General features: G+C 44.7%; 2 protein-coding genes across 2 annotated transcripts in view; one reads left to right on the top strand and one right to left on the bottom strand.

Annotated features, from left to right (window-relative positions):
- The window catches only part of KDM2B (lysine demethylase 2B), a 126042-nt gene extending 125617 nt beyond the window's left edge, over positions 1-425 (bottom strand). The window contains exon 1 of the mRNA XM_055794823.1: positions 387-425. The gene's annotated coding sequence lies outside the window, so the exon portion shown is untranslated. The remainder of the gene's footprint in view (positions 1-386) is intronic.
- Positions 426-525: 100 nt separating this feature from the next.
- Positions 526-15302, top strand: ORAI1 (ORAI calcium release-activated calcium modulator 1). Its single transcript, XM_055796669.1, has 2 exons — positions 526-826; positions 11995-15302. Exons 1-2 carry the CDS (start codon positions 713-715, stop codon positions 12556-12558), a joined length of 678 nt encoding a protein of 225 aa, XP_055652644.1. The 5' UTR covers positions 526-712; the 3' UTR covers positions 12559-15302.
- The last annotated feature ends 604 nt before the right edge of the window (positions 15303-15906 follow it).

Here is a 15906-nt window from a genome sequence, read left to right as displayed (position 1 = left end):
CAAGTGCTTGCTGATAAAAAGCGAGTTTAGCAGGAGCTCTAGGCCTACAAAATGGTTCTGAAACCTGGCCTACGTGATCAGCAGCTAGGTGCGGCCACTTGAGCGGGAAGCGAGGGTGGGTGCTCAGACCAGCAAAATTTATTCTTATATCCACGGGATCTTAAGCTGCAGGTGAAGTGTTTTAAGCTGTCCAGGAGGGGAGGCTGGAGGAGGGAGAGGCGGTGAGGGAGCTAGGACCCCCATCCCCTTGTGTCCCGCCGCCGGACGGAGGCGCACGAACTGCCTGAGGGACGACACGCTCCTGTCAGCGCCACTCCAGCCCTTCCCTCGGCGCCTCACCCGCCCCGCCGCCCCGGCTCCGACTCCGGCTGGGCCTTGCCGCTCACCTCAGCGGCAGCGAGGCGGCCGCCCCCCTCCGCGCACCTCCCGCCTCAGGCTCCCCCGAGGGCTGCCGGGAAGCGGCCGCAGCTGCGCGGCCAGGGGGCGGGGCCTAGACGGGCCGCCCAATGGGGCGGCGGGGGGGGCGGGGCCCGGCGGGTGGCGGCGCGCAGGCTCGCGGCGGCGCGGCGGCAGGCGCGGCCCCAGCACCGGCAGCAGCCGCCGCGGCCGGGCGCCATGGGGTGTTAGCGCAGCTGGTGCCCTCGCTCTGCGCCGGAAGGAGCCGCCGCCGCCCCGTGCCTCTCGCCGCGCTGCCCCCCGCCGCCCCGAGCCCATGAGCCTGAACGAGCACTCGATGCAGGCGCTGTCCTGGCGGAAGCTCTACCTGAGCCGCGCCAAGCTGAAAGCCTCCAGCCGCACCTCCGCGCTGCTCTCCGGCTTCGCCATGGTGAGCGGCCGGCCTTCCCCCGGCGGGCGGGGGGCCCTGGCGGGCGGCCTGTGGGGAGCGGGGCTGCCGCTTCTCTTTTCTCCGACCGGGGCTGCCACCCCTCGGGCCGGTGTTGCCGCGGCGGGGCGGGGGGGGGGACACAGGCGCAGACGGCGGCGGTGGCCCCCCGGGGCGGTGAGAAGCGGGGCGGGCCCTGGCGGCGCTTCCCCAGGCCGGTGGGGCGGGCTGGGGCTTCCCCGGTGGGCCCCGCCGGTAGCTCCCCTGCGCGGAGCTGGCGTGCCGCGCGTTGGACCTGCCGCGATGCCACCGGTACCGGCGGGGGGGCTCGGCGGGGCACCGGGGGGGCTGCGGGCGGGCGGCCCCGGGGGGGTCGCGGCGCAGTGCGCTCCCGCTCTGCCCGTACCGCCGCCGCGCACGTCGTGCAGAGGCGCGCAACGGCAGGTGTTGCACCGGGGCCATTTTTAGATAAATTAAGAAAAACGGCTGATCAAAGTCGCCGGTGGCCCTGCGGCTCATCGCGTCCGCCGGTCGGCCGTCGCTTGCAGCGGCAAGTTTTCGAACCTCATGAGGAAATCTCGGGTGCTGCTTCGTTAGGAGTTTTGCGCGTGTTTTAGAAACAGGGTTTTTTTGTTTGTTTTTGGGTGGTTTTTTTTGTTAGTGCGTTTTTTGCCTTCGGGTTTGATAAAGAAACATCGTCAGGTGATCCGAATCGTCTCCGGGTGATCCGGATGGCCTCGGAGCTGATCCGAATTGTCTCGGAGCTCCGTGTAGATTGAAATTCAGTCCCGTGTAGGCTCGGTCGGATGCCGGTCCTCCGGCGCACCGAGCCGCTAACTCTGCTTCAACTCCTCTACTGACCTGCGCTGACAGCGCTCCGGGGCTGTGAACACCCAGTGGTACAGCCCTGACTGACTTTATTTGGATTTTTGCCCCGCTTTTAGCACGGTATTTTCACCCCGGGTTACATTCTCTTCAAGAGCCATTATTCGAATGGGAGGATGCTGTTTGAGAAATGAGCGGCGGGTGTGTAGCAGCCTCCTGACGGTCAAATAAATGTCACCGGCCTCCTTCGATGGCTAAAAACAGACGGTAGCTCCTCAGGGGTGGTGGGGACTGCTCCTGGTGTGACTGACAGGCGGCTGTGGTAGCGCTCTGTGTGAGTTATTCTCCTTGGGGAACTGCTCCTGCTGCTGCGTTTTCCTCGTCCGCCTGTTCTCCCATGTCCCAGCTGTTTCTTGAGTCAGGCTTTGACATGGGGAGCAAACCCTGTAGCTGATCAGTTTGTAAATATTTTAATCCAAGAGAGGTTGCATCGCCTTTAATAAGAATATTGCTTAAAAGTCGTACTTAATCTATTAAATTTGGCTTTTCTCTCAGTACATGCTATGTGGATTCTCAAAATCCCAGGAATGTGTGAGGTGAGGTGGCTTCTCCTTCTTTCTAGTTCTATAGAAGAGTTCGAGGTGTCAGTGCTCTGCAGTTGGAAACCGCTGCTTTTGGATTTACGTTGTTTAGGGTATCTCAGGAAAAAGTGACTTTGTTCTAGAATTAACAGAATGTCTAGTTGCCAGGAATGTTACGTGTGAGCATTTGTTGTATTTTAGTTTTCGGGAAGTTGCCCTTCTAAGAAAATTCAACTTTTTTTCTTCCTTTAACAAGATCATGCAGGAGATAAAACTTGTAGCCTGTTGGTTTTGCTATGACAGATAATCCTCTAGCTGAGACTTCCATCTATTTTCAGAAGAGCTGACTTAACTTTCAAGTATTTTTAGCTTTCTTTGTAGTAACTTTGCTTATCTTTTAAAATTGTCCTTCTGCCTTGAAAAGCAGGGCCATCTTTCTGCTGTCATGCCTGTGCATTGTTTTATAAATTCAGCTTCTTTGCCGTTTGATATATGAACAATATGCTGCTAAAGTATAATCTAGCCTTGGATCTAAAGCTTACAGCAGCAATTAAGCCTCATTGTTCCTCTGTTTTCCCTATAGACACAAGGAAGAAAGAGCCTAAATGACATATCCTGGACCAACCAGCAGATTTATGGGAATTGTCGGGATGGAATGTGCTCTTTCCATGCCAGCCCCATTGATCCTTGATCTTTAATTAAACAGTACTTGCATCCTCTAGTACAAGCTAAGTTTATTCCTTCAGGGTTGGTTGTGTGCCCCCTTAGATGATGCATACCGAAGTCAAGAGATTGCCCAAATGCTCCATCAGGTTTCAAAAGCAGAAGTGTTACGCTTCCACAGACAAGATAGATTAAAAACCTGGTGTACAATTAGTTTTGTTCTAGAGCTACACATCACAGTTTGCTGCTGTGTGTTAGCTTCAGAAGTGGTTGCAGGGTCTGGCAACTGCAAACCTGTGGTAGAGCAAAGCTCCCATGAGTGAACTTGAGCGTTTACTTTGTGCAGGTTTCCATGGATGCTATCATCCAGTGCCATATGTCAGAGCAAATCTATGAAGTTTATAATCTTGCACTTCGTATGCTTTTCCAGATTATGGGGCCAGCAAGTAATATCGATCCCCCAAATCGTTAAATTGTAGATTGTAGGGTAGGTGTAGTCCATGAAAGAATGGAGGATTCCCTCCATGTGCTGCTGGAGGCACCGAGTATTTCTCACTTCTGTGTTATAGATCCCACATACTGATGTATGATTTTTTTTTTTTTTTCCCTCTCCAGTCCTGGCTTTGTTTTTATTTCTTAATCCAATTTATCTGAATGCTGGAAATGTATTTTGCAGATTTTATTCAATATTGCAAGCAGTAGCTCCATCCACACCTACAGCAGCAATATCAAGAGCTCCAGCGCAGACAGGCTGCTGGCAGATTATTTTTGTTTGAGCAACTAAGCTGACTTGTTAGCATCATTTTGTCACCAGGGATGCATCATGCAGCAGTATGACAACGTCACGAGACCAGACTCATAAATGATAGGAAAGTTGTTAGATCCTAATAGTCATAAAACTGGAAAATTCAAACATTGTCTTCCTCCACCAATTAATAGCTGTGTCAAAATACCTGAGCCTAAACGATGTGATCTAAATTGCACAGTATGGTTGGCTTTGTTACATTTAGGATTTGGAGGATGCTGTTTCATTTAAATGCCTCTAATGATTCAGGCTGGCTAGACTGTTGTCTACATGGTAACATAGACACTTCAAATCCTGAATATTGTCAAAGAATTGTCAACTCTTGCCTTTGAAATATAGCTAGTGTGGTCTTCTGAAGACAGCTTCAGTCATTTTGTAGAAGACTGACTGCACTGATAAATATTTATATAACTGATTTCCATAATAACAGTTGAAGTAGGTAGGACTCGGCCCCACTGCAGTCAGTGCTGTACAAGATACTCAAGAACAGCATGGTCCTTGTCTAGGAAAGCTTACTCTGCGGTTCCAAATACTAAAAAGGATCTCTATAGAAGTTGGTTTTAGCTGTATTTAACTGGATTGCTGGTAGAATAACATGTTAACAGCAGCATTCTGTAACCTGCAGGAAAGCATTGCAGACCCAGGGTCGTGGTGGCTGCTGCCACTCACCTTTATATCGCTGTTGCACTTCATGCTTGGAGCTGTTCTCTGAAGAATCTTCCCCTGTATAAAAGGTTTCTTCTGTTCCAGTTGTGAAAGCAGCATTTTTATTGCTGCTTTGAACATCCCTGTCCCAAGGTTATAGACAAGCAAGGCAGCGTGACTACTTGGGGCTTGTAATTTTAAGCATTCTCTGTTTTACAGCAGCTGTCAGTGGCTGCTGTAGTTCGGAGGCTGTAAGGGTGATTCTGAGATGCCGTTTCTCCTCCCTGCTGTGCCATCTAATCTGACCTTGTACTTACTGAATGTATTTACTGTAAATAGCGCCGTGTAGCAATACCACCTTCTTAAGATGCGTTTACTCTGATTACATGGGTATTGTCTTTTTACACTGACTAGCAAACCAAAATTAACTCATGTATTTGTATTCCAGTGTTGGCTTTAGCAAATATTAACGTGTTTGACCATTCTGCAACGTAGTCTGGAATCTCGACTCTGTGGATTAATCTAACATAAATGATGCTTACTTTCTCTTCTGTATAAAAGCTGTAATGATGATTATTTTGACTTCTCTTTTTTAATTGCTGGTGGCTGACTGTGGCTCATACAGAGTCCTTATGAGTTGTTTATAACTCAGTGAATGGTGCAGACACTGTGAGAGCCTGGCTCTGCGCCTCTGTCTCTGGGAGGGAATAGTACAGTCAGGAAAAACAGAGACTGACCACCCGGCTCTGGAGCAGAGGAGACAACCGGAGGAGTACTAATTTCCCGTGATGTCATGACACCCATCTCATCCCTGCCTTCCCTCTGTGGTCCCACCCAGAGGCAGGCAGTGGGGTAGAAGATGGGATTTGTTACTGAAATACTGATGTGAGCCTCAAGACTTCGAGAAACCAGATCTATGCGCATGGGGTTTTTTTCCTAAGTGCAGCATGTGCTACGATGAGTCCCTTGCACGTGTAACTGTGGATAGCTAGATGTCGTCTAGGCTAGTCCTAGCTGCAACAAGTGAAGGTAAGAAAATATTTTTGCAGATAGATGTTGAGGGAAATATTTCAGTGGTCACCGTGCGCTGTTGAGGGAAATATTTCAGTGGTCACCGTGCGCTATTTTACCTTGGTGTGTGTTGGTCCAGCAAGGCGAAGGTGTTGTACCACTGATACGTTTCTCCAGGTGAGATTCACATCCTCCTCTCACTGCGTGGATGGATCTTACAAAATGAAACAGTGATGTTTGATCAACACAGTTTTCTTATAAGCCATTCCTGACATGCTAGACTGTATAAAACTTGTCATGTCCTCCTAATCATTCCTGTTTGGGAATGGTAGCTGTGGCCAGGGAAGGGGAAGTGAGAACAGTCTTGTAAGGGTATACAGATCGTTCTAGATTTGTGTTCATTAAGAAGGGGTTGGTGTCTTCAGTAAAACTGATGGTTGAAGCTCACATTGTCCTTTCCGAAGGGATTTTGCTTCTGTGAGGCAGCTAACTGCATGACTGGTATACATAGTAAGAATGTGATCATCCCGAGAGCCAGCCTTTCTCAAGGTATTCCATTAAATAGGTCATTATGAGGTAGTCTATATTTAAACCTAGTAACTTCTAGTAAGGTTGGTGTCTTGCTCTGTGATTCTTGTCTGAATCTGTCAGATACAAAAGACAGGAGGGCACTTGCGACTGGAGCTTTAGGCTGGTCAGACAGCATCTGTGGGGTGCGGGAGACAAATCTACAGCCATCCCACCCCGGGGGAAGCCCCTGGTTACAGAACATTGGGCATCTTGTGGAGAACTGGCCACATGTGTTCTTCAGAACTATGATCAGCAGCAAGGAGTTGGAATTGGCTGTGGCTCTGTCGGGGTTGAAGCTGATTAAGTTGGAAAGCTCTGAGACGCTCGGTTTGCTGCTGTTGCTATTACGCGTGCTGGCAAAGAGCAGTTATGTTTTTTCCTGTGTTGAAAGTCTTGAGTGTCAACATGACCTGCTGCATGGGTGGTTTTTACTACAGTTCTTCCTTTCATTTTTCTTCTGATTGTTGTCTGTCATATTATATTTTCCCTGGGTACTTCTTATTTCAGAAACCCCTATCTTAAAACAGAAATTGAATTTGAAGCTTGCATTATGCTGAAATTAAAACCAATGTAAGTAAAACCAACATGCTGTCTAGTAGCTTGTAAAACTGAGAAGTAACACTAACATTTGAAGCAAGTTGTTAAATTCTGTCCTGCTGCTGTGGTAAAAATGAACAAGTGACAAACCAGGAGAGTTGCTTATCCTGCAATTTCAGTTGCAATATGAGCTTCATTTGCAGCTGTGTGTGTGACTGGTTCTTTATATTGTTGTTGCTGGTGAAAATTGTTTTATTAGCGTATCACAGCTCGCTTCTTGCAACGTGGTGGAGTCAGTATTTGTCAGAGGTGCTGTGTAAGTGTTCTTATGGATAGAAACCTTCAGAGTATGCAGGATTTTGATTTTCATTTAAAAGCAGAAGCTCTGGTCTAGTAAGACACGGAAGCGTTATATTGAACTTTAAACGCAGATCCTTCTAGAGGACGAATTGTTACATTTCTTGCGATATTGTAGTGTTTAGGCTGCCATGACTCTGAAGTCCAGGACTATCAGAAGCTTTAACATGGTTGTGTGCCCAAATTCGGTTATCTTTTGAAAACATCTGAATGCCCACCTTTGTTAGGCTTATGAGAACTCCAGTCCTGTATCCTAATGTCATGAGTCCTTTTAATTTTGTGAAGAAGCTGTATTTCAGATCTGTGGCTTTGTCAAGAGCTGTAGTAAATCTGTCAGTCCTATCTGCAGGATGGTCTGAAGTTAGTTAGCTCTTCTCTGAGCCAGGGATTAAACCAGGTGACCTCTTGAGGTGTCCTCCAACCTGCCTTATTCTGTGGTTGTGCAGCAAGGCAGGATGTTTGCAGCATGGTAGCTGCACAGTAAAAATCACGTGGCGAGTGTTCAAAGGAGCTTTGAAGGTGGTGAAGGAGAAGGTGCTGAAACATGTTGTATTGAATATTGCCCTAAGGGTCTTCTGAACTAGCATAGAAACCTAACAGAGGCTACAGGAAAATAATCCTCTTGCACAGAACATCAACATGTACCTATGAGTTGAGGCTTTGTATGGATTTGGATCGTATCAGATGACCTCACCGGGGCCCTGTTTTTGCAAGTGTTCCCTTACAAGAGCAGTTGTGATCTGTACGTTTTGAAATCGCAGCGTGAGCAAAGGATAGAAGAACGTCTGATGCTTTGCGTCAGTGTTTGAAAACAGGCACAGAGCCTCACAATGAAAAATGGAGCTTTTTGAGGTGTCTGGCTCAAGCTTGGCCCAGGAAGTAAAGAACAGAGGCTTGCAATTGAAAAGAGTTGGCAGTTTCTCTGCTAGTTTACAGTGAAAGGGTTCCCAAATTAGCTGCTTTGGCAGTTTGAGGAGACAGAAAACATTAACTGATTTTTCACTTATGGGTCAAGCTGGAGTTATTTTTGTGAGGCATGAACACAAGGAGGCTTTGCTGTGCCCCCCTGGAAACTTCCACCAACTTGAGCAGACTTTTAAATCCTTCAGGCATTCTGCATCCTACAGCCTCCCCAAAAGTCTCCATTTGAAGTGAGTTCTGAAGCATCTATTAATACTGAATGGGCAGGAAAGAGAAGGTTTTGAGCACCAGTGTGAGTTGCAACTGCAACTTAGCACACTTTGCTTACTAGTGTCTCTGTCCAGCTTGTTAGCTTCAGCGTCATTATTCCTGTCCTCTCTGTGAACCCATGAGAAACTCTTATGTGTTTTGTTCCTTATGTGCATAACTAATAGGAAGTATTTTTCCAGCTGCTGTAGTCTCCCAAGCAGGAAAATCGTGATGCTTTCCCTTAAAGCAGGCAGATTTCTCCCTTTTAGCATTTCTGTTATTAATTTTGGTGTAGGGTCTTTCCTGGCTCAGCAGTTGATGCTAGTAGTCTTCCTTTTGATTCCAGTCACAGAGAAGAGGTCATGTTGCTTACTGGCAGGATGGCCAGGTATGACCTGAACAACTTCGTGTCATTCCTGATACCAGGCTCCCTTGGTGGAGCGGTGCTGGCAAGAAAACTACTGTGGGAGGGACTGAGTTGGGAGAAGGTGCGGAAACTGGTCCAGGCGGGCACCTCCTTGCGGGATGCCCTGCTCCCTTCTAGGAGTCTCCTTTGGGAGCTTGTCCTCCTTGGTGCCTTACAGTATGTGGCCTCCCTCCTGCAGCTTTCAGCTGTGGGAAGGTGTATCCAAGGCTTCAAGGTTAGGATGGCTGATACCCTGCTTCTGCCTTATTTACACCTTGTTAGCATCCCAAGCTGGGAATAATTGGTGTAACTCGGCTGCCATCTTATCTGGCACATGTTAGAAAACTAGTACTTAAGCTACCTTTCAGGTGATGTTGATGCTACCCATAATTATCCCTATAGAGAGAGTACACTTGGAATTACAGTAAGTAATTGCGTGGGATGATTTGATCTGAAGGAAGTTACACCCTTCCTGCTTATGGGGTAAATTGTGGCAAGCCTTAAATAACAATTACAGTCTTGCTGGATTTCAGAACCTTCTTCTGAGAGATGATTTGGGGCCCACCTACACAACAAGTTTCCTGCGCAGAGCAGGTCTGTGTTAATGTATTTGTCAGCCATACAAACTGAAGCTTGTGTAGCTCAAACTCAGGTTTAAGCTGTCTCGTCAGTGTATAATGGTTGTAGGTACTCCTGGGGTCACTCCTGTAGGGAAACACCCAGCAATATTAAAATTAAGTCTTTTTAACTAAGGAAAACTTGGGATTTCTGGTCTGGATGTTTCCTTTTAATAGTTGTCCCTGTGATGCTATCTAGGCATAGACCTATCCGAGTATCTGAATGCTGCTTAAATTACACTGGTTTCTTGCAAGATTTTTGTTTTGATCGTGTATATAATTATAGCCAAATCAGAAATGGGCACATTTAGATTAAATGTAATTATTTAGCATTTTTGAGCTCAGCCTAGGCTGAGAAGAGGAAGAAAAGGTTTCTTCTTGATGATCTATTGAAATGGGAAGAGAACAGTAGCTCCAGGACAGTTGGTATGCTGGAATTATGAGAATCTGACTGAAGTTCAGAATCAGATGCTTGATATCATCATTAATCAATGTCTTCATGTAATAGAAGTATAAAATGTCTTCAGTATTTGGTGAATTAAATATATCAGTTCTTAAAATAAAGTTCATCTTGTGAAGCTCTTTAGTGTCATGGTTATGTTAACATGATAAGTACAAGGAAGGATTAAAAATACCTTGCCATGCTGGGTGGTTTTGAGAAGTATAAAATGAATCCTTGGTGGTGAAGAATTGCAGTTTTTCTATGAAAAACACAGGAAGCCCAACATCCCATGAGTATGCTGGGACTTAAGAAGCAATCCTGCAGAAGAGAGACTTGACGCCTGAATGTTTATCCTCTCAAATGTGAAGTTTCCCAGGGTTGAGAAATAGTATTTTTAAATCTTTGAGCAAGAATTGCATATGCATTAATATAATTTCTTGTTGAGTTTCTTGTAACACTTGGAAACTGCTAGTTGGCTGGGTGGTTAGGCTTATGACGATAAAAGCTTTCAATAAAGGAATTAAAATATTGGCAAATGTCCTTGAATGCCTGCTGAAACATGTCTGAGCAGAACCCTTGGTTGGCTTTAATATAGTTTATGTTTTAGCAGTTAAGAGTTCTGGTGTCCTGGAACTTGCTGGTTCTGGGAGCATAAGAAGATGGGATCCCGGACTAAGTGTAGCTTGGCTCAGCTCTTGCAAAATAGTGAGGTTTGAATGGTCTTACTGGTTTTGCAGCTGTCTTTGGGTCCTAGTTTCTATGTCTCCCTGCATCCATACTACCCACACTTCATGAAATACTTTTCCTATCAGCCTGATGAGAACTGAGGTGAAATGTATGCTGTGGGGTGAATGCTGTCTAAACCATTCATAGTGGCATGTGGTCATGGGCTAAACCTGTATCGCTGGGACTCAAAAAAGGCGATTTGTTTCAGGCACTGTGTTGTATGAACTGGTTTAGTCATCTTTTTTGAGAGCAAACTGGTGTGTTACAGAAGAGCCAGGCTCATAGCTTAGTGGGACCGAGAGCCTGAGTTCCTGCTACATCAGCTTCCTCCTCGGTTCCGTGGCCCTGTGCCAGCTTTGTTGTTCGTCAGAGGCGTTGCAGAAACAGCTCAGCTCGTTAAGCTAGTGGAAGAACACCACTTAACCAGGTTAGCTTTCGCTAGGCTAGCAGGTGGAGTCATTTCACCGAAGGATCAAGAGGGAGCAGCCAAGATGCAGAAGGGGCTGGTGTGGATCAGTCTGTGCTGAATGGCAGCCTCTGCATCTTCCTTATATGCTGTGGATGTGTTTGTATTTCAGATTGCTGTTAAGATTATTTTTTTTTCCCCCTCTGTGTTGTAAACATTTTTTAAATTAGATCCTTTCAGAAGGAGCACTGAACATAGAGACAGCGTTGTGTTATTCCCTCTTTGGAACTGTGCTTTGTCTGAAAGACAGTTCATCAGGAAAGATTATTTTTCAAGAGAGCTGCTGGGATTAATGTCACTCATCAATTGGACATGCACAAAACCACCTTGACAGTTTTAAAAACTGTTAAAAGGCATTCTAGTTCATTTTCTTTATCAAAACTATTTGAGCTGGGTTTATGAGTTTCCTAGGGCTGTTGTTTAATGCTAATTTCTGCTCCTTGAGCGCAGGCATACAGGGAGATGTAAGTTTATGAAGGGCATGGCTGCATACGATGGTGGAGCAGCTTCATGAGATGGCACTGCTTACCCAAAGGTGAGTCTAGACATAGCTTCCAGAGTTAGTAGTTGGTGATGTCTGGAGCACTCACTGGTACCTTTTCTGGGAGACTGTTTGCCTTTCCTCGGCCTCTAACGGGCCTGTTTGGCTGCCATGGACCTTGTGGAGACTTTCATGTTTTGAATCTGTGTTCTAGAGTCTGTTTAAATACTTATTTTATGTGAAAGGACATAGCTGAGAGCCCCATGGAAAGGTGATCTTTCTAATGAAAGACTCCTGCTCTTCAAAACTTGGATATCAAAACAGGTATCCAAGGAGAAAGGGCTACCAAGACTGTGATGGGCAGTCCGATGCCTTTGCAGGCTTTCATGTTACAGATGCTTCAAAAGATGTGATACAATATTAATTCTACATATGTATGGGACACACAACATTTCCTAATACCCAGCAAAATTTATAATCTATAGTGAAAGATCAAAAGCTGCCTCTACAATATAACACAGGAAAGAAGAAATGTTTCCCTGGAAGAGTCCAAGTATGCTGATCACAAAGTTCAGCTGTTTTGTTGGGATGAGCTGGAGGTGGCAGGGTGGTTGTGCTTTTAATAGCTTTTGTGTGTACAGATGGTTTGCTCTGCAGCAGAACAGTAAGACTAAAGCGGTGGCCTTTGCTTGGTAGCTCACTCCTAAATTTGGACCTAATGAAAAGGGTGCAGATTGATATGAAGAGAAGCTTAAATGCAGAGTATTAACTTTGTTTGGATCAGATGAACTTCTGGAAAGATAATTTAAACAAAGTAAACTATTCAAATAACAATTAACATAAGTAATGGCATCTCTTTTCCTTTTCAGGTGGCTATGGTAGAAGTTCAGCTAGACGCAGAACATGACTACCCTCAAGGTCTCTTGATAGCCTTCAGTGCCTGTACTACTGTCCTTGTTGCAGTTCACCTTTTTGCACTTATGATAAGTACCTGCATTCTTCCAAATATCGAGGCTGTTAGCAATGTGCATAATCTCAACTCTGTAAAGGAATCTCCTCATGAGCGTATGCATCGGCACATTGAGCTCGCGTGGGCGTTTTCTACTGTCATTGGGACTTTGCTCTTTCTTGCAGAGGTGGTGTTACTGTGTTGGGTGAAGTTTCTTCCTTTAAAGAAGAAAACTGATACGCTCCAGAGCAACAGTTCTACCATCACATCGGGACAGGCAGCAGCCATTGCATCAACGTCTATTATGGTTCCCTTTGGATTGATTTTCATTGTGTTTGCAGTCCACTTCTACAGGTCACTGGTGAGCCATAAAACAGACAGGCAATTTCAAGAACTGAATGAACTTGCTGAATTTGCACGGCTCCAGGATCAGCTGGATCACAGAGGTGATACTATCTCCTCAGCTGTTACCCATTTTGCATAAACCTGTACTTAAAGAAAATAAACCCACTGTTCTGCTTCTGCCTCGTTACATTGACTTCCCTGTGGATGAACTGGTCAAACTTTGTTGATTACTCGTTAAAGAGAGATTATAAATGTTCTAACCCTTTTGAGAGGGGAAAAAAAAATGTTGTTCCTTTCGTAAAATTTTTGCTGTCTGACATCTGGAGGAATGGATGGTGGGGTATGCTTGCGCTGTGCGTGCATCCCTGCTTTTGTGAGCGCTGTCTAGATTGCTTCTTGTTACTGCTGAACTGGCTGTATAAATACGTAGGAAATAACATTGTAAATTTGGGTATGTGGTAGGGATGGGTAGAGAAGCTTTTTTCCCCCCTCTCTTTATTTGATGTTGGCATTTACTAGAAGATACTGCTTGTCCAATCCATATTGTGTGGCATGATACAAATTACTTGGGATATGCAGCAATTAGCACTCGGTTCGGTGCTAGCGCTGTTCTTTCTAGAAAGCCTGACAGATGGTAGAAGTGAAAGCTTTCCCACATTTTCCCCAGTATGTTTTGCTGCCAAGTAATTATTACTTGACTGATTTCTCCAGCGCCTTTTTGCCGTGGCAGTTACACGTTTCATAACTTGCTAAACACCCATGACTAGTCTTACTGCGATGTGGTATGGCCACATGAGTAGGAATGAGACTCGACTCTACTCTTCCTTGGAAGAAAATAAAAGCAATAACTGTTTTAAAGTTCTTACAAACTGGCACATATTATCTGGAGAGATAGATTTGCCTGTTTCCCATTTAGTAATCTTTTTTTAAAAAGAAGGAACTAGATGGAAATTATTACTGGATAATTTTTTTGCTTGAAAATCAGAACCACTGCTGTTTTTTCCAAGCCAAAGTAGTAATTATTTTATACTTTTATATTAAAAATGTATTTTTAATAAATCCTCGGATGCAAGCAGCGAAAGGTGGTTTCTCTGCATTGGATTCCCAAGTAATTACTTATGCCTTGGTCTTCCTTGTTTAGGAAAAAATCTTCTCTTTGCTGAAGTGTTGTATTTAGTAACTTGTTACACGTTTTTTGCTTCCAAAGGATCTGGAAGATCACTTTTCTCTCTGTATATTTATTTATGAAAGTAGGTTATTTGTAATTAACATTGCTGCTTACTTGCAGACACATGCCTGTGACAGCAAGGCTACTGTGTCGGTTTTTATTTCCTCTTTAAGCAAAAACTTCCATTTGGTCTGTTAGATAAGAGGTTTGTCCAAGAAGGATTGCAGCAGTCATCCTGGGTTGCTTTCAGTAATTCTAGCTATATCTAGAAGCAGAATTTTTTGGAATGCAGTTCTGTGGAGCAGCTTTGAGTTTTAAGGGGTGAAAGCTGTTTTTTGAACACAAACTGAGACCATTTTCAAGTCTAATAGAACAAAACTTGACCTCCCTATCGTAGCTAACACTGAAATTGAGAGCATTGAACTTAGGCACGCGTGAATGTGACAGTGTAGTGGAGCTGTACTTGACTGAGCCCGGGCTGAATGTGGTCTCACACCCAGCCTCCATCTCAGGTTATCCCAACATATTTACAAACTGTCGGATGCATACAGGTAGGGTAGCAGGTGTGTTTACTACTGAAGCAGCCTCATGGAGTTGACTGATTTCTCATGTCAGCACACCACAGTGGAAAGTGTTGACAGGGTTACCTGTGGTGCCTTTGTATTCTGAAAAATCACTTTAAAAAATCTGTTGGTTTTTTTTCCCCAGCAGCATTCTTGGTTCACAAGCAGAAAACAGCTTCCCGCTTGCTGTTTTCACAAGTTTTTCTGACATGCAGAGGCCAAACTGAATTATCTCTAGCTCTGCCATTATATTATGCTTCAAATATATTCTATTACTGATGTAAATCTGCTGATGGTGAGAAATGTGACTGCAGTCCTACAGATGTTCCTTCATGGAGCGCTGTAAGGATTATGCTAGTAAAGGCATTAATGAAGCAGCATTCCAAAACACAGCATCTTGGTAGTAGGCACAAAATGTACTTCCCATCCTTTCCTGGAATATTTGTCCTGTCCTAAAGGGGGGGAAAAAAAAGCCTCTTAAAAACCATCAGTAAAGGAAGAAAACCTGACTCAGTGTTCATGCTAGAGCAAATGGTTGAAAGGGTGCTGTCAGGCTTAAAAATTACACTTTCTCCTGAATTGTGTATTTAAAAGTTAAAATGTGTTTTTGAAACAGAAGTCCATAAAATGTGTTTTTCAAGTTTATTCTGTAAGTTACTTTCCTGGATAGGTAGCTGAATTTCTCTTTTATTTTGTGATTCTTTTACAAGGTGACAGAAGTGAAGTGTAGGGTTTGTTTTTTTTTTTTTTTTGTTTAAGAAATACAGAATTAGAAGCTAGTGGGACAACCTTATTTTTAACTTTCTCAAGCTGGTAGGTTCTGAGCTAATGGTGCTGTTATTACAGCTGCTTTTCTGACTATTTTCTGCACTTTAAGCCATGATAATCAAGTGTTTTTCATTTTCCACCTGTGGAAATGGTCATGAAAGTTACACCTTGGGCAGTCTCGTAACTGTGTGCCAGAGGCAGTGACCAGACCCCAAATACATGGATCTGAATTTTAAGAGTGCACTTAGAAATTTTTTTTTTATTCCTTATTTATACTAATGGTGTTATGCATTTACCTCAAGCATTTTAAACATTGGTTATTGTATATCACTTATTTAGATATAAGATACTTTAATGAAATAAAATGTATTCAGTTGTTGCTGATTATTTGTTATCTAGAGGCCTAAAATATACTTGTTTTCTCTGTGTCCTGTATCTCTTCAGCTATACTGTGCTAATCCTGTGTATTTCTGAAGATCACTTTAGTGTGTTCAGTTAATCATTTCAGTCATAACATGAAGGTAAAATTTCCTGTTCACAGACAGGTGTAAAGAATATAATGTAATTGACAGGCTTTTCCTCCTGTCAGCACTGCTTACATCTTGGGACTAAGTATGTTGCATTGTTATTCTCTCCAAGTGCTTAAATAGAAAGGTAGGTTATCTTTCAGCCTAGAAAATGAAGAGTCGAGGCACCAAGTGAACTGTACACAAGAGATGATGCTCAGAAGCATGGTATTAATCAGGTGAACTAATGACTTGCCCACTGCCAGCTGCAGTGCCACCTTCCTTTGGTCTTGCGGGTGCTGCAGATCAGTAAAGCCCTGCAGCTCTGGGGGAGGGGGGGGCAGGGGTCCAGCTCCAGCACGTGGGCTGGCTGAGGAGCAGAGCCAGGGTGAGCTCTGGTGCACTGCGTTCTCAAGGGTTATGGAAAACGAGCAGAGAGAGCGTGTAAAGTTGTATGGATAAAAATACTAACTGAAACATGG

The sequence above is a fragment of the Falco peregrinus genome, chromosome 2 (assembly GCF_023634155.1).
Source record: "Falco peregrinus isolate bFalPer1 chromosome 2, bFalPer1.pri, whole genome shotgun sequence".
In the NCBI taxonomy this organism is placed as follows: Eukaryota; Metazoa; Chordata; class Aves; order Falconiformes; family Falconidae; genus Falco; species Falco peregrinus.
This window is presented reverse-complemented; position numbering and strand designations above follow the sequence as displayed.

What these genes read in the sequence shown, in the direction of transcription:
- ORAI1 (XM_055796669.1), top strand. Translation starts at nt 713, where the DNA reads ATGAGCCTGAACGAGCACTCGATGCAGGCGCTGTCCTGGCGGAAGCTC. An exon ending in TGCTCTCCGGCTTCGCCATG is followed by an intron (nt 827 to 11,994) that starts GTGAGCGGCCGG and finishes TTTCCTTTTCAG; the next exon opens with GTGGCTATGGTAGAAGTTCA.